Source organism: Mus pahari, chromosome 9, assembly GCF_900095145.1.
Source record: "Mus pahari chromosome 9, PAHARI_EIJ_v1.1, whole genome shotgun sequence".
Taxonomy (NCBI): domain Eukaryota; kingdom Metazoa; phylum Chordata; class Mammalia; order Rodentia; family Muridae; genus Mus; species Mus pahari.
Genome location: NC_034598.1, coordinates 14,950,237 through 14,973,010, shown reverse-complemented (window position 1 = coordinate 14,973,010; position 22,774 = coordinate 14,950,237). Strand labels below are relative to the sequence as shown.

At 33.0% G+C, this 22,774-nt stretch overlaps 1 protein-coding gene and 1 pseudogene across 6 annotated transcripts in view; both read left to right on the top strand.

Moving 5' to 3' along the window:
• Grik2 (glutamate ionotropic receptor kainate type subunit 2) overlaps positions 1-2,169 on the top strand; it is a 740,066-nt gene extending 737,897 nt beyond the window's left edge. For 4 of the 6 annotated variants that reach the window (XM_021204374.2, XM_029542109.1, XM_029542110.1 and 1 more), the window contains one exon: positions 1,880-2,095. In XM_021204374.2, coding sequence (XP_021060033.1) covers positions 1,880-2,044 — 165 coding nt within the window. In that variant the 3' untranslated portion in view covers positions 2,045-2,095. Of the gene's footprint in view, positions 1-1,879 lie in introns of all 6 variants that reach the window. The other 2 variants (XM_021204375.2, XM_029542111.1) reach the window with 2 other exon arrangements.
• Positions 2,170-3,248: 1,079 nt separating this feature from the next.
• LOC110326743 lies at positions 3,249-9,663 on the top strand (annotated as a pseudogene).
• The last annotated feature ends 13,111 nt before the right edge of the window (positions 9,664-22,774 follow it).

Below are 22,774 nucleotides of genomic sequence, written 5' to 3'. Positions count from 1 at the left end.
CTATGGTTAACTATGTTGCTGTATGAAGAGCATATGTATTCACAAGCAGCAAGAGCTCAATGTTTTTTCACTTCAGTGAGAATGGAACACTGAAAACCCAGAGTCTAGAGAGAAAAGAATAAAGAGAACAACTCACTAAGGGAATAAAACAAACTTGAATAAAGATAATGTAGCCTGTGGAAGGAGTTTTCTGAATGAAACTTCTATTTTATAGTAAGGCAATAAATAAGTTAGAATACATTAAGGTTTAAAGTACTCAGCATAGCATATCCAAGAACAAGGAGAAGTCAGAGGGGATGGGGATGGACACCCAAGCAGAGTGATGTGTGATGAGAAGAAAAAGACTGCAGAAAAACAATGAGAACATAGGTCATGATAAGGTGACTGATTTAGAGAATTCTTCATAAGAGAAAGAGGAGAAAAAGATTTGAACTGTATTTTTGTAATGAAAAACATTAATATCAGAGAATTCTTCATGAAACAGGAGAAAAAGATTTGCCTGCTTCTTATGTGATGAAAAACATTGATATTAAAGACCTTAATTTTTCTAACTACCTGTAATCTTTCAACAGAAGAGAAGCAGGTTAAAGACCTACTAGAAAGTGAGGCTATGGCCATGAAGTAATAAAAAGGTTTTAGAACTTTGTCTAAATCACAAAACTATAGACAGGATGTTTTACTGTTTATTAGCAGTTAAAATTTGCATTGTCTCTTGAGTTATTTTACACTAACACACTGAGGCCTAAATAATTTGTAATAACAGTTTTAGTATCACAAATGATTATACATGCAAAATATTTTTAAAACAATAGAAACACTCACTTATTCTTTTTTATCCTGTATCCTAATATGATAAACTACAAAGCAACAATGGCTAACTCAGTATGTCTCAAAATACCTATTTTTATCTCATCATGTTTCATATCATTTTTACAGTAGCAAATGTTCATAAATGTATAACTTTATATATTGTGTACATTCTTGGTTTTTGTATAGAAATGCTAATTATAGTCTCATTCCATCTGAACTTTCATCTACAGTATGTCTTAATCAAGTAAGGAAATAGATTAACAAAAAAAATATTTTGCATAAATGAGTCAAATATGGATAGAGAAACACTGAACTAATGGGCCTGTTATGTATGCAGAATTGGTAGAAAATCTTTTGACAATAAGATGAAAATCATAGTTATCCTACCCACATGGGATAAACAATTTTTTGTCTTTCCATTATGAACACATCAATGATAAATTATAAATAATGCTTGTTTAGGTGTCTAAAATATGAGCAGTTTCCATTTCATGATTGTATTATATATATGTTTCTAGTCCCTGTCAATGTTGTAGAGGTATAATAATAACAAAACTTGTAAATAAATTCCACATTTTATGTTTATATTTTGTTTGTCTGAGTGCCATTTTTGTTGTTCTGAGATATACAGTAGAGAAACAATGTTTAGAGAAAACTTGTGTATCTCACCTTCTGACCTGAAAAATACATCTTATAGTATGATTACTTATAAAACACTATTGAGTACCTGGTAGAGATTTGTTTGTGTTTAAATTTTAAAGTAGACATCTATAAAATGCTAATAAACTTTACATAGTATCATAAGAAAATCCAATTTGATCTATTTGAATAATAAAAATTATTAATGGAGAGTTTATTTCATTATCAGGTGGCAGATTTCTTTAAATTAGCCCATATGTTGTAATATTCTCATTATTGTGTGTCATGTATTAAAATATAATACTTTGTTATAATCATCATGAAACTCTAAATGTTCTAGGCTGGCTTGCTGGCCAGTCTATGAGAATGATTGTTACATTATGTCCACCTATAACTTTTGTAATGCCAATCTCTCTGTGTTCTTCTGTAGAGGTCCTTCTGTAGCGCCATGGTAGAAGAACTGAGAATGTCCCTGAAGTGCCAGCGTCGGCTCAAACATAAGCCACAGGCCCCAGTTATTGTGAAAACAGAAGAAGTTATCAACATGCACACATTTAACGACAGAAGGTTGCCAGGTAAAGAAACCATGGCATGAAGCTGGGAGGCCAATCACCCAAGCACAAACTGTCGTCTTTTTTTTTTTTTTTTTTTTCAAACAATTTAGCGAGAATGTTTCCTGTGGAAATATGCAACCTGTGCAAAATAAAATGAGTTACCTCATGCCGCTGTGTCTATGAACTAGAGACTCTTGTGATCTAAGCAGTTTCAGTGATCAGACTTGATTTACAAGCACCATGGATCAACCAAGTTACACGGGGTTACACTGTTTATCATAGGTTCCTCCCTTCCTTTGAGTGAATGTTACATGAAAATGTTGTGGCTGATTACAAATGCAGTCCAGGGAAAAACTGCTGGTTCCTTCTGAAGCTCAACTGTTGTCAGGAGATGGAATGTTGGTGCCCAAAAGGATAACCAATAAAAATGCCATAATTTTTTTTTTTAAGATGTGTGAAATCAGCAAAAATTGTAGTGTCACAGGAAACAGTACAATGGTCACCAACAAAATGAGGTGATGTTACTAGCCCCTAATACTCAGTAAAATCATCATCTGAATAGATATGTGTTCATAGAATGTGAAAAAACGTAATGCAAAACAAATCAGTATTCAATAGAAGTGGAACAGAAAGCAGATCACCATCAGTTACTTTTCTTTCTCAATAGACTGTGTCACGGATTGTGATATAGATGGCAATTATCTTTCTAATTGTTTTCTTAAAATACCCATGGCAAATATTTTAATATGCAACTTGCTCCCAGGAACCCCTACCCTAACCTACACTAGAAATAAAAAAGCAACCACTGGTATAAAGATTTTGATATAAAAGATATGTTTTGCAATCCTTGTCTTGAATTGTAAAACAGGGCTCAGTATTACTGGTTATATGGAAGACTGAAGCTTTCACTCTGACATTCTGATATGTCAACTGAAACTCTCCTTCCTCCTGGAAAGGACCTTGATGGAGCCTGGGCAGATTCCATTGATAAGACTGGGGACTTGTCACCTATACAAAACTACGTGACAGAACTTTGAGGTGGACTGCATTTAACAATAGTCACAATGTTAAAAGAACAAAATTCTTGAGCAGTTTTTTTTTTTCTGTTTTGTTTTCAAAAAATGTTCAGGTTTATTTGTGGAAATGCAAGATTTCTATGAAAATAGTTTTTGTATGGAAATTTTTGTAATACTTTTTATCAACAAAATAAGAACATGTGTTCCTGTCAGGGGTGTGATGTCAAGCATGAACGGTAGTGCGTGTGCACCACCAACGTTTGGTGAAAACTATTTTTATCAAGAAAAAGGAATCATAGAAGAGAAATATTTTCAAGTTAGATACTATAAAAGCTAGGTGCACTACCACCACGGCTTGTCACGCCACACCCCTGAGTCCCACAAGGCAGATAACATATTGTAATGAACAGTTGTGTGTAAAATGGTAAAAGACATAGACCTCTTGACAACGTTGTGAAAACAGTTGAGTGCACACAGTTTGCTGTTTGAATCCAATGCACAAAAATTTTACAAAAATCCATTAAAATTATGTCCATTTTACTTTCAGCTTTGGCTTTGATTTTTCTCTTGCATGTGTAAATGAATGTAACGTGGTTTCGTATAAAAATATACATCAAGAGGTCTTAGGATCTCAAAGTTAGAATGTTCCCAACTTATAGCAAAAAGGAAAAGGACATCCTGGAGGTTCTTCTCTCTCTTTCTCTCTCTCTCCCTCTCTCTCTCTCTCTCTCCCTCCCTCTCTCCCTCTCCCTCTCTCCCTCCTTTTCTCCATCTCTCCCCCCTCCCTCTCTTTCTCTCTCACTCTCACTCTCTCTCTCTTCCTGTCTCTCTGTCTCTCTCTTTGTCTTTGTCTCTGTCTCTTTGTCTTTCTGTCTTTCTCTATATTAGTTTCTGTGTCTCTCTACCTCTGACTCGATCTCTCTCTGTCTCATTTACACACACACACACACACACACACACACACACATGAAGACATATACATTTTTTTAGAAGTAGGGTAGCTGGAATGAAGAAATTTATGATTGTAGAGATGGCAACCTTCATCTTATCTCATTTATAACTGGAAATTGATTAACTTCACTGTACTGTTGTGGAATGGTAATTATCTATTTTGGTTCAACTCATATCCAATTTCAGAATTTTCTGTGCATTGATAATTCAATAATTGTCAGCAGAGGGACAAAAAGAGAAAAGTTCAGAATTAATAATTAATTTTAGATCCTAACATATTAATAGAAACAAACTATAACCGTTTTGTTTTGAAAATCAAATCTGTAAGATTTAATTGATTTTCCTGATTAATTAATTAATCCTAAGTGTGTAATTATAATTGGAAGGAATTATATTTCTCTGACAGAAAACCACTGGAAAAGTTTCCATAATGCATTTCTTAAAATAGTTAAAATTGCATAATCAAATTGTCTCAATTTAATTAAGATTTATATATGTGAGTACTTTATGCTATGATTATTATCAGATTTCAATGATTATTTTGTTCAAGCTACCAATGTAGCTATACAAATCACTGCTAAAGTAGCAGTACTGGTGTATTAGTGGTAATCAAGTTTAAATAAGAAAAACAATACAAAGTGTTCAGATTATTAAGATGATGTTTTTAACAAACAAATTTTAAATTTTCTGAAAATAAAAATTTGTAAAGTAAAAAAACTTCAGTATTAATATTATGGAGAAATTCCATGAATATATAGAATCTGACACATGTAGAATTTGCACATTCAATGAGAAACTGTGTCAAAAACGATCAAGCAATTCATTTAATAAAAAAGAACTCTAACTAAGCAATTCTTTAATATGTTTTAAAGATATAATTTTAAACATTTGGAAATCTTATATACGTGAATATATAAACCCTTTAAATAGTCATATTTTCATTTACTTAAAAATGTTTTAACTTCAATTTATTACTGAATTTAATAATCTTAAACATTGGGTATAAAATTATAACTTTATTGTTAAGCAGCCAGAAGATAATGAATTCTAGTAAAATTTGATAATGATTTTATTGAAAAATGAATTAAGTTCTTAAATATGTAACAACCTTATTAGATTTTAACTTTATAAATAATATTAGATGTTTATAATATATATTCTTTTACATTCTAATTCTAATTAATATTTCATACATGTATAAGTACTTAATTTTTCCAAAATATCAGGCATATATATGTATAAATTTTAATTATAATAAAATACTAATTCATTTCACACATAATATCAAACAATGAAAAAAACTTTAGCTTGGAAGCATATGAGAGTGCTCACCATTTTGTAGAGGAACAATCAAAAGCAAAGAGAAGCTAACACCTGTTCTAGGCAACACCAGAACCTATGACTTGAGAGGATGAATGGAGGCTCATGGACTTCAGCTATAGAAACCAACAAGGATGGAGACACCAGAGGTTTTATACACACGTTTACTGCAACTAAATAATCAGTATCTCCCTGGGAACACCAAAGAAACACACATAATTACCACTGAACAATCCTAACTCTCATGGGAGCAGAAGAGAAATATAGTCTAGTTTACAACTGTGTAAAAAGAAGAATAGTTTATTGATGGGAATGTTTCAGATGTTTTGTTGCCCACTTATACCTACATATAAGTACATATGTAATAAAATTAGAAATCCCATGGCACCATTCTTGGGTAGTATAGCTATGAAACATTACTGGTTTCAAAATGTTTAAGGATTGTGTCAACTTTTGATGTCTGTTTACTTTGAAATATATTTTAACTGCAGAAAAGTGCATATAAAAGGCATATATACACAGAATTGCTGCTAGTTGTTAGAGTTTTAGCCACAGTTATTGTGCCATTTAACCCAGGCTCAATGAAGGTCTTCTGACTTGCTGATAAAATTTTCAGGGAAGAAGTTACAGTGATCTTTGATCATGAAATGTATAATTAACTCATCTGTGTTTGACTATGCCAATAGAGTGTGTACAGCATTGTAAAGAAACAGTCTTGGGATTTTGTGGCAGCTTTTAAAGGTAGAATCATAGCGATGAGAACTTTGGTTATGCCTTTCCTACCTAAATGTATACAAAATTTGAACCATTATCCCCCACTGTGAGCTGATAGGTGACCAGATCTGCAAGCGTGTACAATTGTGAAGTTTTCCCCTTGTCTTTAGGTATTTGCCTCAATGCAAGTTCAAATGTAATATTTTTTTTTATTTCTCTTAATATATGTCATCTACTTATTTGATTTTTTTCTCAATTTTGGTGGTTTTACAGAAATGATGAATAGGCTTAATGGGTTTTAGATATTTTATGTCTATTATCCTACTCTAGTCTGTAATTATTTGGCTATGCATCGAATCCTAGCTCAAAATCAGATCATTTTAAATTTTGAAGACTTCGCTATTTCTTCTCTTTTCCCCTCATCTATTTCCCATTCCCCCCCCCATTTTCATCTCTTTTCCCCCATTCCTCATCCTTTTGTATTTGTGTGTGTGTGTGTGTGTGTGTGTGTGTGTGTGTACTTATTTTTTCTTATCTCCTCTAATGTTCAGATTACTGTGGAAAACCTAAAGTCATGATCAAACAGTCACAGTTCTTCGGTCTTCTTCTTCTTCTTCTTCTTCTTCTTCTTCTTCTTCTTCTTCTTCTTCTTCTTCTTCTTCTTCTTCTTCTTCTTCTTCTTCTTCTTCTTCTTNCTTCTTCTTCTTCTTCTTCTTCTTCTTCTTCTTCTTCTTCTTCTTCTTCTTCTTCTTCTTCTTCTTCTTCTTCTTCTTCTTCTTCTTCTTCTTCTTTTCCTTCTCCTCCTCCACCTCTTCCTTTCTTCTTCTTTTCCTTCTTCCTCCTTCTCTTGCTACTCCTCTTTTTGTTCTTCTTCCTTCTTTCTTTGTCTCTGTCTGTCTATGTCTGTCTATCTCTCTGTCTCAGATATAGATTGATCTGTATGAATTGTACTAACCCTTTCTAGATTCCTTAATAAAGCTACTATTTTTCAATTTTAAGAAAAGACCTTGAAATAATCCTTCATTGTCTTCCTTTCTTCATATTTTCCTTGTTCTCTCTACATCTGTTCTTATGACTTGTAATTACTTAACTTTGAATCTTCAGTCTATTAACTTTCCTATTTCTCTATACTGTTATTTTAAGTCTATAATCTAAAATATTGTTTTTTAGTTTCTCCCATCTTTGATATTGTTTTAATTTCTGTGAGTTACTGATTAATTCCTATGACATCTTCTCTTGAATCATAGTAGTTGGTCATAATTGTTCTATATTCCCATCATTAGAAAAAGACATTGTGTACCTCTGTATTTTATTTTCTCACCTGGGTTAAAGGTATTATTGAGAAAATAGTTGACTCATTTACCCTCCAATTACTCCTCCCAGTTCTTTCCCACTTTATCTCCCACATGTATCTACTTCTTTGTCTCTCATTCAAAAAGGGCATGCCTCTAGGAGATAACAGCAAAATGTAACAACATAAAATATGATAACATAAAACACACAAGCAAAACCTATCACATCAAAGTTAAACAAGATAAATCAACAATAGAAAAAGAGCCTCAAGAAGGCAAAGGAATCAGAGATCCTCTTGTTCAGTTACCTCAGTTGAATTAGGATTGGATCTTGTAACTACCAAAATTACAGTTATGAAGTAGAGGCTAAAATAATTTTATGGTTGGGGTCATTACAACATTAAGAACCATATTTTAGGGTTCTAGCCTTAAGAAGGTTGAAAAACCACTGAATTATAAAGGGCCCTTTTTTTTTTTTCCTGGTGTCCTCTACCCCTTTGGATCTTTCGCGTATCTCACCTTCTCTTCTGTGGGTGGGATTTAGTGGAGAATCCCACTGAGAGCTGTGTTCCAATACATCTTTTTGTTAAATGTCAGCAGTCAACTCTTACTGTTTTCTTTATGATGATGTAAAGTAGAATAAACATCACACTGGCAAATTTTTGTTTATGTTAAGTTGTGACAGGATGTTCATCTAACTTGAGTAATCCTGTAGGTGAATATATGTGGTCTACTTGTTGAATAATTTGTCCAAATACCTCCATTTGGTTTTTACTTCTTGGATATATTAGATTTGCTGAGAAGTGACTTTTAACTTCATTCCTAATGCCTTGAAATCCTGACCACTATATTTCAGCAACCAGAGAGTCAAGAGCTTATGACCCCAAATTCTGCCCTGTGTGTGAGTGAATAAAGCAATGTTTGTCCCATTTATTCTGAAAATTTGCATTTAATTATATCTCATATTCTCCACACTAGAATATACATTTTTCTCTTTTAAAAATATACACACCCTACAGACTGTGTTTGAAATAGTGGGAAAACCATGCCCGTGGTTCCAGTGCCTGTTTTGACCATTGCATTACTATTTTCTCTCCCACGGACCAACTCTACCAAGTGGAATATGACTTTAAGGCTATTAACCAGGGTGGACTTATACTTGTAGCTATCAGAGGAAAAGACTGCTCAGATTTTGTGTTTTTTGTTTTTGTTTTGTTTTGTTTTGTTTTGTTTGTCTGTTTTTTCGAGACAGGGTTTCGCTGGGTAGCCCTGGCTGTCTTAGAACTCACTCTGTAGACCAGGCTGGCCTCGAACTCAGAAATCCACCTGCATCTGCCTCCCAAGTACTGGGTTTAAAGGCGTGCGCCATCAGGCCTGGCAGGTTTTGTCACATAGAAGAAAGTACATGACAAATTACTGGATTCCAAAACAGTAACACACTTGTTCAAGATAACTGAAAACATTGGTTATGTAATGATGGGAGTAAATGCTGACAGACTCCAGGTACAAAGGGCACATTATGAGGTAGCTAATTGGAAAGACAAAGGCAGCTATGAGTTTCCTGTGGACATGCTATGTAAAAGAATTACTGATATTTCTCAAGTCAACACACAGAATAATGAAATGAGGCTGCTTCATTGTTGTATGATTTTTAACTGGTATCAATGAAAAACAAGGCCCTCGAGTGTACAAATGGGATCCTATAGGTGTTAAGCCATGGCAGCAGAAGTTAAATGAATATAAACAACCAGCTTCCTGAAAACAATAATTGAGGAAGAAATTTGATTGGAGATTGAATAAACATTTAGATATTGTAATTACATGTCTGTCTACTATTCTGTCGATTGATTTTAAACTTTCAGAAATAGAAATTGGAAGAGTTAGAGTTGAAAATACTAGATTTAGGATTCTTACAGAAGCAGAGATTGGCACTCACCTTGTTGTTCTAGCAGAGAGACTGAACATTGTCATCAGTTTACCAAATCTATGATGCCACTTGCCTGTGTGTTTGATAAAAACCAATATCACAGAGGCTCCAGGGTTGAAAATGGAACCTCTTCCACTTCTTCTGCCACTGAACTGCTTAGGACTCTGTATAAATAAAAAACAGTGCTTTTGGAAAAATAAATATGTACACTGTACTTAAAAATAAACCCATGAAATTTTTATGTGCTAAGTTAAAACCTAACTCAAAAATTTAAAGAAAAGCTATAATTGTCCATCTCCATTAAAAGACTTGTTATTTTATGTTCTCTTTTGTACCACTATTAAATTGATTCTCTATTGCTATTTCCTGTTTCTTTGGTGGTTTTCTGACATAACTGTGTGATCTCTGATTTTTACTCAGCAATCTTTGATGAGTTCTGTATCTGTGTATGTATTTATCATTTTTCGGCCTGATATTTTGCTTCCAACATTTTGTTTCATTTTCTCCTCATTGTTCTTGACATATTTATATTTAAACTTCTTCATTACTATAATTTTATATACAGAACAAAATTTTATATGCATAATGTACTCTTGTCTGCAGTTAGAACTCTTTCTTTAAAAACCATTATTCAGAATTCTAGTTTTGTACCAAATAAAATATGGACATACTGTGTTCAAGTTACATTCATACAGAATAGGATTAGTCCTTAAAATGAAAAAAAGAATATACACCTGTTACTACTTAGTTCTTATTAAATATATTCCAACTCTATGTGTAAGAAAAATATTTTTAAAATTCAACTGAATTTTACTTTAATAAAAGTACTAAAAATGGAATGTAAGAACATTTTTGAAAAAGAAATATTTCTATTTCAGTATCTGTCATATAATGATGTTTAAAATCCACTGTGATATATATTTTGAGGTTATATTTCCAATTCAAAATACTAAAATCACTATAAGTTTGATCTAATAAAGCTTAAGAAAAGTGTTATTGTATACATTAGAAAGCTTTTTGGGGGAACTACCCAAGACTGTAAAGTTTTAAGAATCAGAGTTAATGTATCTCCTCACACTATCTTTCATTCATACTTATTATAAGCCTAATTTAAAAGAGGCTTTAAACATACATTTCTGGCTCATTTCAAAACTAATCACTGCTGTTGTATATTTTAGTGAAGATTTTTCATATTATTCTAAAATTACAACATTGGCAGTTGCTAATATTTAGATTTAAGATTAATTTTATCATTTAATATGTAATTAAACATACTTAAGTCACTGAATAAATTAAATCATTTCTTCTTAGATATAATTTATAAATTAAGTTATTAAATATAAAATCTATCTTGCTCATATTTTGTCTATACATTTTAAAACTATTTTGTGACTTATAGTGTGTTTCAGCATTTACATTTTTATACAGTTTAAGACAGATGTTATGACTCAAGACAGGGTGTGTGTGTGTGTGTGTGTGTGTGTGTGTGTGTGTGTCTGTGTCTGTGTGTGTATGTGTGTGTGTGTATAGAAGGAAGTACTAAAGGAAAAAAAACATGTCTTTTTCTTTTAAGAGAAACACATTATACATTATACAATATAGAAATTAGATAATTATTTATATACTACATTCTTACATGGGAAGTTGGGAAATGTAGACATTAATTGAAGCAGAAATATGTTACTAAAAATCAAAGGATTTGTCATTGAGAAAAATTTGAAAATAGAGAAAAGTTGTGATTTTGGTTGCCCTAGTATTTCTAGGATCTCATTTCTATTTGTATACACAGCTTGTTCTGCTAGTCACTTTCTTTGCTTACTTACTCTAGCTTCTTCTTTAATTAATCAGCTCCTTGTAATTTTAATGTTCTTATTTACATATATAACTCTTTCTATAAAAGAAAGTTGTGTTTACTAATATGACTCTTCTTACATCTATCAAGAGAGGAGACACTTGGTAGTTTGTCTGCCCTACTGAATATTTTTTTTACTTATATATGTCTACTTTATGTAGGTATCACTCACTTCTGCTTCTAAGAAGTCCTTTCCAATCTTTTCCATCATCAATATGATGGAAGTTGACATTTGCCCAAATTATGAACAAATTATAAACTTTTTAGTTTATATTAGTAATCCCAGAATGGAAGGAGAAGGTCCTCCCAAAGCCCAACCACAACCTGAAGAGCTACTGACAATTGATGGTTACTGAGGGAGGAAGAGTTACTTTTCTATAGTTGTGTAGTCACTTGTAACTTGTCAGTGTACCAGTGGATGGTTCCACACTGAGAGGAGTTGGAGAGAAGGAAGAAGGGTTTAGATGTGTTCAAATTATATTTTATGTATTTGTAAACTATTTTTAAAAGGGTTAAAATTAATAACATAGATTATAACAGTTAACATAAATTTAAAAAAGCAGATCCTCTGGTTCCAGTGGTGATTAAAATGAGTTTTGATGCTATCTATCATGGTTTCAGAGGCGACAGATGTTAGCAAAATATGACACTGAACAAATAAATACAAACTGGAAAGTACTTTTACAAGAGGAGCTCCCTTAAGTCAAACTCTATTGTTTGATGATATGCCTTTCACTAAATAATTAAATTGGTCAATTGGATAATTTAAAAAATAAAAATGACATACTGACTGGAATACCTAATTTCTGTTGTGTTTATTGCTAATCATATGTTCTTGGGTATACAGATATAGATTATATGGTTAGTTGATGATATTTCATTACCCATTTTGGGAATTTCTAATTACATTTAAAGTAGGACTTCCCAGTTGACCTCTTTTTCTATGACATCGAGTATTTACACTCCGGTGTATTTTCCTTTTCATCTCACATAGGAAAGAAAAGGAAAGTGTAGACTGTCCTCCTTCTCATCTCACCTGTTGTGAGTAGAATTATACTTCAGACACTGAAAAGTTTTTTACTGAAAGAGTGTAAAACACATTTGGGTCAAACCCAGCTTTTGTTCATCCAGTCACAGGAAAATGCACTTGAAATTTCACACAGTGATGGAGAATAAACAGGCCTGTGTACATGTCCCTGAAAAGTTTAGACTGCATGCATGTAGATGATTCCCTGTAAGTCAGAATGTGCTGGTACAAAACATTAAGATACATGTATGAAGGAAAACAGAAAGCATTCCAGTGCCCTGAAAATCACATCTTGTCATGTAATCTGAGAAAGCTCAGTATGTGCTGGAGGATATGAAAGCATTGGCAGGGCACTGGGGTTCTTTAAAGGAGAGCTAAAAGGCAGGCCTCACTGCAGTCCTAAAGTGATATCTGTGGCTTGACCATTAGTCACAGAGCTGTGAGAAACTTGAAATTTCTTAAAGAAAAACATTTGGATAAGGTTTTCATTTCATAAGGAAAACTGAATTCACAATCTTGAAGAAAGGCTTAAAATAGGTAACAGAGTGGATATGAGATTTATTATGCTGCTGTATTAGTCATTTGGATATATAGATTATGATAGAATGGCACTGAAAATTATGAGAAAGAGTTAAATTTAAATATGTAACAGCAGAGATATATGGAAAATTATTAAATAAATATAGAGATTATTAAAAAATTGTTATGTCATAACTTTTCATGAAGGCTGCATAGGAAAGCTAGGTAATATCAATAAGGAATGACATATACTTGAAGAACTGAAAGCCAGTATGATTTGGTAACTATAATACTATAGGCTTTTATGACTGGCTTCCTCCAATTCTCTGATCAACACTAAAAGGCAAGATAATCATTATTTTTAAATTAGGAAAATTTAGCTAGCAGGATGAATATATATATCATTATTTTTAAAACTGTCCAAACTCAGTATATATTAACCTCTGTAATTGATCACAATAATGAATAATGTATTTAGAAAGTTAATATGTATTTTTGTTTAAGAATTCTACTTTATGGTTTTGATGTATTTTCTAAAACTATTGCTTTCTCTGTAACTTTTTACAATTCAAGTTGCTTCAAACCCTCAGTTCCATAGGCTCCACATATGGTAATTGTCTTGGTCATGTGGTGACTTGATCCTGAGCACTTTACCTGGCCCATTAAGTTGTGACACTCTTCTTCTCTCCTTTTTACTGTGATATAATTATATTTATTTCCTTCCTTCCTTCCTTCCTTCCTTCCTTCCTTCCTTCCTTCCTTCCTTCCTTCCTTCCTTCCTTCCTGTCTTACCTTCCTTCCTCCTTTTCTTTCTTCTCAGTTCTCCCACATACACCTTCTTTCTCTCTTTCAAATTCATGATCCCATTGTTTGTTAAGTGTTTTACATGCATATAGAACTGGCTTAGAGTGTATAATGTAACTAATGTATGTTTTCAGAGCTGAAGTTTTAATTTTAGATAACTTTAGTTGTGTAAGGTTAGGACCTCATAACTTTTGAAAGAGATGAAAACTCAGAACTATCAAAGCCAGTTGGGCTTTGAAAACTTCAGGTTCAAGGCTTTCCTGGTTGATCTTCTCATCTGTTAAAAGGGGAAAATAAATGGAGTCAGGAAAAAAATTTTAAGAACGAGATGTATTTACATTCTGAAACAGCTGAAATGCAGCAGAATTATTTTGTAGTTCATTGATTACATATATAGAAGTCAGAGTTCAAATCTAAAGCAAATAAAAATATTAAAGTTAGCCTCATACACACTATTAGTGACTGGATTTATAAATATGTTTCATAAAGACTAACAATGAGAAGAGATTGCGGTTCTAAAACCAAACCAAACAAAGAAACAAATAAACAAAAACTCAACTATTCCATAATTTTATATGAGCAGGAAAGATGATCTTATAAGACAGGTAGAGGGAGAGTGTACATAGTAAGTGGAACAATGATAGTTCAGAATTAATATTTTCTATATTATAGAAAGATGAATCCATAAATAGCTCATAATGTCCTACATACTAGCAGTTGATAATGTAGTTATTTGCTACAGAAACTTAAATAGTCCCTACTTCTGTCTACCAGAAGACTTCCATACCTATTAATTCCTTTTATGGTATAAATATGAAGAGAACCTGAAAGAGGAAATAATGATAGATTGGCCCATGGCTGACATAAAGATCCGTTCACATTAGTGTTCTATCTTTCTGCGAAATCCATCTGACACCTATACTAAAGTTGGTTGATAATTTTACTCCTCAAACTCTAACCTAATGTAGGAAAACATGATTATGGGCTTATCTTTTCCATCACTGTTCTATGTAGCCCAGCACTTAAAGACACTTGGATCTTTCTGTAGTGCACAAACTGGATAATCTACTCACTGGTCTCCCAGACTTGGTTCTAGCCTCAAAAAATTAGGGGGTGGGGGTGGGGGGGGTGAGGGGTGGAATATACAGCATCATTTCCAAATACTTTTAAGGAAGTCATGTTGACCTTACTTATATGGAAATTATTTTTAGAGTTTATTAATATTTAAAGGAACCATAAGGCCTCTGCTGTATCTAAGACTTTATTACATGATCATATCCCTCCAATTCCTGCATACTAGGGTGAAAAGATCAAAATTTTTATATCTCTTTTTAAAATTAGATTATTCTTTCATTAATTATATCCTGACCACAGTTTTCCCTTTCTTCCTCAGCCCTCCACATCTTCCATATCACCTACCTCCTTCTTTCCAATCCACCTGTCCTCTTTTTGCCTTAAAAATAGTAGAGGTCAGCAAGGGATACCAACCACAAATAGCATATGAAGTTGCAATAAGATGAGGCATTTCCTCCTTGAAGCATCCTTGTTACTTAGCTTCTTTGGGTCTGTGGACTGTAGCATGAGTATCCTTTACTTTGTAATTAATATCACTTACAAAGGAGTACATGGCATGTTTGTACTTTTGGGTTTGAGCTGCTTCACTCAGGATTATTTTTGCCAGCTTCATCCATTTGCTAGAAAATTTTAAGATGTTCTTGTTTTTAACAGAGGAATAGTACTCTATTGTGTAAATATACCACATTTTCTTTATCTATTCTTCAGTTGAGGGGCATTTAGTTTGTTTCTAATTTCTGGTTATTATTAATAAAGCTGTTATGAACATAGTTGAGCAAGTGTCTTTGTGGTAAATTAGAGTCCCAGAATAGCTAAAACAATCCTGTACAATAAAAGAATTTCCAGAAGTGTCACTATCCATGATTTAAAGCTCTACATCAAAACTATAGTAATAAAAATCATATAGTATTGAGATGACCAAGTTGTTCAATAGTATCGAGTAGAAGATCCACATGTGGATACCTGTTTTTTGATAAAGAAGACAAAATTATACAATGAACAAAGGAAAGTGTTTCAACAAATGGTGCTTGTCCAATTGAATGTCTGCATGTAGTAGAATGCAAATGTAGTAGAATGGATATAGTAGAATGCAAATGTAGTAGAATGCATGTAGTAGAATGCATCTATCACTCAGCTCAGAATTAAAATCAAAGTCAATTAGTGACCACAACATAAAACCAGATACACCAAACTTGATAGAAGAAAAAGTGGATAATAGCCTTGAACTCATTGACACTGGAGACAACTTCATGAGCAGAACAACAATAGTGCAGTCATTAAAGATCAACAATTAATAAATGGGATCTTATGACACTTAAAGCTTCTGCAAAGCAGAGGACACTATCAATAAGACAAAACAGAGGCCTACGGAATGGGACAAGATCTTCACCAATTCTGTATCTGACCAAGAACTATTCCCAAAATATACAAACAACTCAATAAACTAGACATCAACAAGACAAATAATACAATTTACAAATTACGTACAGAATTAAATGGAGAATTCCCAACAGAGGAATCTCAAAAGGCCAAGAAGCATCTGAAGAAATGTGCAGCATCTTTACTCATCAGGGAAATGCAAATCAAAATGAATCTGAGATTCTATCTTTCACCTGTCAGAATAGCTACTATCAAAACCATGAGTAAAGGCTCAGGCTGGTGAAGATGTGGAGCAACATTGTTGGTGGGAAGTCTAACTTGTATAGCCACTTCAGAAATCAATGTAGTGGTTTCTCACAAAATTAGAAATCAGTCAACTTCAAGACCCAGTTACACCACTCCTGTGAATAAATCCAAAAGATGTTGCATCCTACCACAAAGGTATTTATATTTCTTAGTGAACTTGATATTGCAGGCCAGTTCTTAGCTGTGTGAGAGAATACACTAAATAATTCCCACTTCTAAGGGCATTGTATTATTTGACACAGCTACAGAATACTCTTATACATTTTTAGTGCAGCTGCTAGGTATAAATTATAAATAATAGAAAGTAAAACAAATACAGTAAGTAAATTGCTGCCACGGTCAGCATGAACTACTGTGATTCACAATGTGAGTAACTATCCTAAGGTGCTCTACACACAGGGTTGCTTTACCATCCTCAGATCTATTTATATCTTTTCTTTTTATACCAAGCGGACAAACATTAACTTCAGTTCTCAATGTTGAAAATTAGTATGAGAGATAAAATCTTCTGACATCTTCTGATAAGCTTGCTCATTTCCTTAGTAACTTAGTCTTACTTTCAATAAACATACTCACTGTCATGTAATTTCATTTTGGGTACCTTGCCCCCAGCTTCTTCCATGTATTATACAGTAGAAAGATTTTCAAGAAGGGCAAGCAGCAAAATAAAGAGAAAAGAGGAGTTGAACAAAATTTTAGAGGCAGGAGAGAACAAATAAGGTAGAATGAATGGAGAATAGGGAATATGGTACTGACTACAAGCTATCTATGAAACACCTTTATTTTTTTCACCTTGAATTTAGACTCCTCAAAATTTCTAATGTTTTTTCATAACCTGTTTTTGATTCAGTAGCGATTAGGAGGTTTGTACTTATAAATCATATTCAAATATGCTTTTACGGATGTCTTCTGATATTTCTGACTTACCACTTTATTGGGTAAACATTTTTCTGGCCATTGCTCTATTTTATAACAACTGCAAACCATTCCAACCATCAGACCCTTAAGCATTCAATGGCCCAGATACGGATGAACCAAGAATACACTGTTTTACACAGAAGAGATTGCTAGGTTCTTACCCAATATGTGAACATTTCTTACTGTTCACTAATTTTCTAGTACACCTAACATTATTCCCAATACTAGCAGTTTCAATACATCTATGTGGTCTCCATACTAATACAACTCATTTAAAACTTATATGGTGTACTAGTTCTAAGTAGTCAAAAACAAACATACACCCTGTATGAAAGTGGAGAGACTCCATTTCTGTAAAGTTATATAAGTGAATAATTGATAAGAAAAAATAAACATGTCATTATGCTCCTTCATCTCTTGATTTTCTCAGATTTACTTTTTAATTTTAATTTGTATATTACATAAAAATATATTGCCTTTGTTTTCTTTTTGCTGTAGTCTGGACTCTGTGATGGGATATCTAATACTTGCATGTGTTTCAATTCTAGGAAATGTCTATTCAAATATTTCTTTCTTTTAATATTTATTTAATGTTTTAAAGGTTTCAAAGAGCCTAAATATAATTGATATTTTATTACCCAAGACTTTATTACATTTTATGTAAATGCCTTTTAACCTTGTGTCATTTTATTTTACTTTCTTTAAAGTGTATTCTGATGAACAAAAGTTTGCTAATTTTAATGTTCAAATTGTAATTCCATTGATTTGCTGTTAGCATCATTTTGCTATTTTAAAATGCTTTTTTCATTTAGTTACTCTTTATTAAATTAAATTATGTAGACAATGCATTCTAGCTACTATCATTTTCCCACTTTCCCTTATCTTCCTCTATCCCTACCAACTCCTCACTCTAAAAATCCCCTCCATAAGTTCATATGTTTGTATTTGTTTTATAATCTGAATTTAATCAGGGCTACGTGTAAGTGTGACCATGGGAACAGAACTACCTTTTAGCTTAGTGAGCTCACAATCGTTTTTGCAACTGTATAGCAATTCCTTCTCGCCTAGAAACTTTCAGAACCCAGTAGATCAGCCAGAATTTTCAGGGCCCATATGTCCTCTCCCTTGCATGATCCGTGACTCACAGTTTACAGGGATAGTTTTGTGGAGGCCTAGTGCATGAACTTGTACTTCTGTGAGTTCATGATGGGGACAGTTCTGTCATGTCTTAAGAATGGCATTATACATCTCTTCTCCCCTTGGTCTGCCTCCTAAATTGCTTCTGCTCTCTTTTCCACAATATTTTGTGAGCCTTGCCATACAACATTTAAATTTATTTTTAACAGTTTTGTTTCTTTGAGAACTTTATAGATAAGCAATATGTCACTCCCAAATTTTCCTCTCTGTCTTCAACTTTTCCCATATTTCCCCTCAAATTCATAAACTTTTCCTTAATTATTACTGCTATGTGTATATACATATATATATATATATATATATATATATATATATATATATATATATATATATATGTTTTATAGCCCATTGTTAAGATTCATATTAAATGCCATATATTTTCCAAGCTTGCTTCCAGAAGACTTTTATATCTTCTTCTAGTAACTCCCACAGTTAACTGCAGAGACTACTATATTATTTTTTATTATGTACTTATGTACTTGGCAAATGTTTACTAGGCTCATCTACATTACAATGGGTATCTAACCATCAAGTTACAAAAATATATACAAACCACGGCCTTTTCCCAAAGACCAATATTACAAAGGAGCAAAGAGGAAAATAAATAAAGACCTTAAAATACCACTTATGATCCTCATTCTATACAGTTTATTTTAATTATAACTCCTTTTTTAAAGCTTTCTTACTTCTTGTCATTTGTCTTTTTAATTGAGACTTCATGCTTACAACAGACCTATTTACGAAATATAATAATTTTTAAAATATAAATAGTTTTTATTTTAATGCTATGAATGAAAATTCAGGATTAATTCACTATAAGAAAGCTGAAATTGAACTAATATAGGTTTCTTAAAAACTTTTTGTCTATCCCCAAATTTTTGTACATTTCGATATATATTTTTTCATTACAGAAAAACATACATTAACACAGTAATTTGATATGCATACAATTTCACAGTTTATGATAAAACAACTCTGCATAGTAATGACTTAGTTATGTTGTGTTCATTTATTTTGCTTATGGAATTAATTTTTCCTAAATACTGTGGAAGGTGTATAGAGCATCTTCAATACGTTTTCAGAATTGTTTGCTATATTTGTCCTCAAATCATCAATAGTAAAATGTGATTTCATTTAAATATATACTACTAAATACAGAAATACATTCAGGATCATTTCAGAAATTGTTAGAAATTCTGCCCTAATCTCAAGCCAAAATTCATTTAATAATGTTTCATAAAATTAAGTTGAACATTTAAACAGTTATAATTAATATAAATATTTCAATATGAAACAGAATAAATTTATAATAAGATGATATTTCTATACTTAGTAATGGTTAGTAAACCATAATGTGTTTGTTTTTGCACAAACTCCTCTTTTTCTGTAAGAGCAACTCTCTCTCTCTCTCTCTCTCTCTCTCTCTCTCTCTGAAAAAGTCACCTCCCTTTACAATAATCTCACAGCCAAAGTGATCATGAACAATTTGTTGGCATTGTTAAGTATGACAGCATGTGGAAAGCACAGTGTGGTCAGGACACATTCAGAATGAAGTCTGTAGTGAGTTCACACAACACAGTACATGTGAGCCTGCCATGAAACAGCATGGGTTCAGCAATGGCTTTTGAATTATTATTATTCTTTGTTCATTCAGTAACCTTTTATTTTTGCTAACATTTATGTGACCCTACAGTAAGTTTCAAGACTCAAGTTTAAGTTTAATAATTAGACTAAAACTTACGGAAAAAATGTAAAGAATTGAAAGTAACCACAGTAGGAGTTGAGAGAGTTTGGTAGACTTTGGTTGTATATCTAGAACAAAATGATGAGGTAAAATGTGATAGAATGTAAAAATTGTTAACTAGTAGCCGGATTGTTTGTTAATAATCTTGATATACACCATTTTCTTAGTAAACAACATAATGTAATTTAATATTCTGCAACACTTTCCTATGTTAATATATTTTTGTTTTGTTTCATTAGCTACTAAGTATAAACAGTACTGACAGGGCGGCCATGAGTATTTAACTATTCAATGGAACCTGAAGGGTTCAAAGTGGATTTATATATGAAGAAAATGATTACTGCTTGCAGAACCCATCAGTAGTCAATAGTTTGGTAGGTCCCCTTAAGTTTTACTTCCTATCACTTGTTGGCAGGTCTAATTTCGTGCAGGCAATCTAAAGAACTGTGTGCTAGTGATTGTGTCATTGCTGCGAGATGCATATCAGAGCCCTCCCCAGTACTTCTTGCTCTTATATTTCATCTGCCCTTATTCTTTCATAATTTATGAGTGCTATGTATTCTGTTTAGGTCTGGACACTCAGATGTTACTTGTAAGACCACGGGATAGACCAAGATCTCTGAATTCATAACAGTCATTGTAAAGAGAAGATTCTTTGATAAATCCTGAAAGAAGCACTTGTCTATGGATATAAACTTAGATGTTTAAGCAGTATATATATATATATATATATATATATATATATATATATATATACATTAAAAGTATATAAACTATGGCATATCAGAAAAACAAAAGGAACTCATCGTTTCAATTTGTAAAAAAAAAAAAAAAATGTTGTGTGGTTGTTGTAGTGTCTTTTAAAGGAGAAAAGAGCCAAGGATATGTTTGATAGAAAGAGGTATGGTAAGGTAGGTGAAGTGTGTTGGGCCCATGCTGAGGCATCTTCCTGAGGTAGCTGCCACACAAAGGGTATAGAATACAATAGACTTTATATAGGGCATGGGAATGGGAGTTGAGGAGGGAGTAGAGACAGCGAGGGAGGGACAGAGGGAGAGGGAGAGGGAGAAACAGAGACAGAGGAGAGACAGAGAGATGGAGAGTCAGAGAGAAGTGAAGAGAAGAGAAGGGAAGGGGAGGGGAGGGGAGGGGAAGGGAGAGGAGGGAAGGGAAGGAAAGGGAAGGGAAGGGAAGGGAAGAGAAGAGAAGAGAAGAGAAGAGAAGAGAAGAGAAGAGAAGAGAAGAGAAGAGAAGAGAAGAGAAGAGAAGAGAAGAGAAGAGAGAAAGAGGAGAGAAAGATGAAAGAGGAGAGGGAAGGCCAGCCAGGAACATGTGAAGAGAGAGGAGTGAAAGGGAAGAGAGAGAGAAGGGGCAGGGAGAGATGGAGCGAGCAGAGAGTAAGAGAGTAGGGGAGTAAGAAAGCAGGGAGGGGACAAAGAGTCCCTTTTATAGTAAGCCAGTCCTTACCTCGCTATTGCCAGTTAACTGCAGGGTGGAGCATAGAAATAATGCTCACAGTTGTGCAAAAGTCTATATAGGTGATTCACAAGTGCCAAAGTATTAGATGCATGTACAAACTTCAAGAAAAAAATAATTTAAAATATTAAAAAGTATTAAAATGTCATTAATATCACTAAACCAGTATGATGATCACATGGAAAGATAAAAGTAAGATTAGGTTAAGTTATCTTTTATCTTAAATTTTATAATGGTACAAGACAAAGAAAGCATGCCATAATTCTGCCTCATCATTTATCTTTCTCAAGAAAACACTTTTCCATGATTATTTTATACAATATATCATTAAGTAGTTTTTCAACATTTATATATGAAAATTACCATACTTCTGATTCCACATACTTGCATTAACTGTCCACATACTGGGTAAAGTAACCAGTAAAAAATCCAGTTTGCAAAGGAACAGAAATAAGTTGTAATACACCAAACAGATGCATTCTGGAACACGCTCTTGTAGGCTTGGGCAATAGTCTGTGTTTTTATAGAGAAGGTGTCTTTCAGAAGAAAAGCTTGAAAGCAGGAATGTGAAAACCTCTTGAGGAGGCATATCATGCCTGATGAGACCAAGTAAATATCCAGGCAAGTCGTGACTGCTGTAGTTACATGTCCGCATAAGCATCCCTTCAAAGATAATGTGCAGAACAAGAATATGCTTAGTCATAGAACACTGAAAGCCAAAATATGGTCCAATAGTTCGAGCGAGGTTGCACATCTCAATGTAAGAAGGAAGGCAAGATCCTGCAGGAGATTAATTTAACCTTGGAGAACGTAACAGATCATTGAAAGAGTCAGTGATAATCATTTGATTATACTTGCAATTTAGAAAATTATCAAGTCAGTATGTGGACTAAGAAAGGTTTGAGAACATTGATATCAAGAAAAAAATCTAAAAGAGAAAAAAGATGCCTGCTAGTAACATCAATGCAAAATAAAATGTTAAATCAAAGGAAATTATTATGAAGAAATTTGGCAAAACTGAAAAATGAACACCTCTAATTAACAGGCTTAGAGAAGAAGATATGATTGTTTGTGACATGAACATAAGGAAGCATTAAAGGCAGCTTCAGGTATTTGACAGTATAAGGGTTTATGTTTTACAATGGAAAAGAAAAAATGTAACAGATTTATGAGGTTTTTAATTTACACTCTTTCTACTTGGCCCTATTGTCATTAAATTGTGCTCATTTTCCTTCAAGGTACACTTATATACAC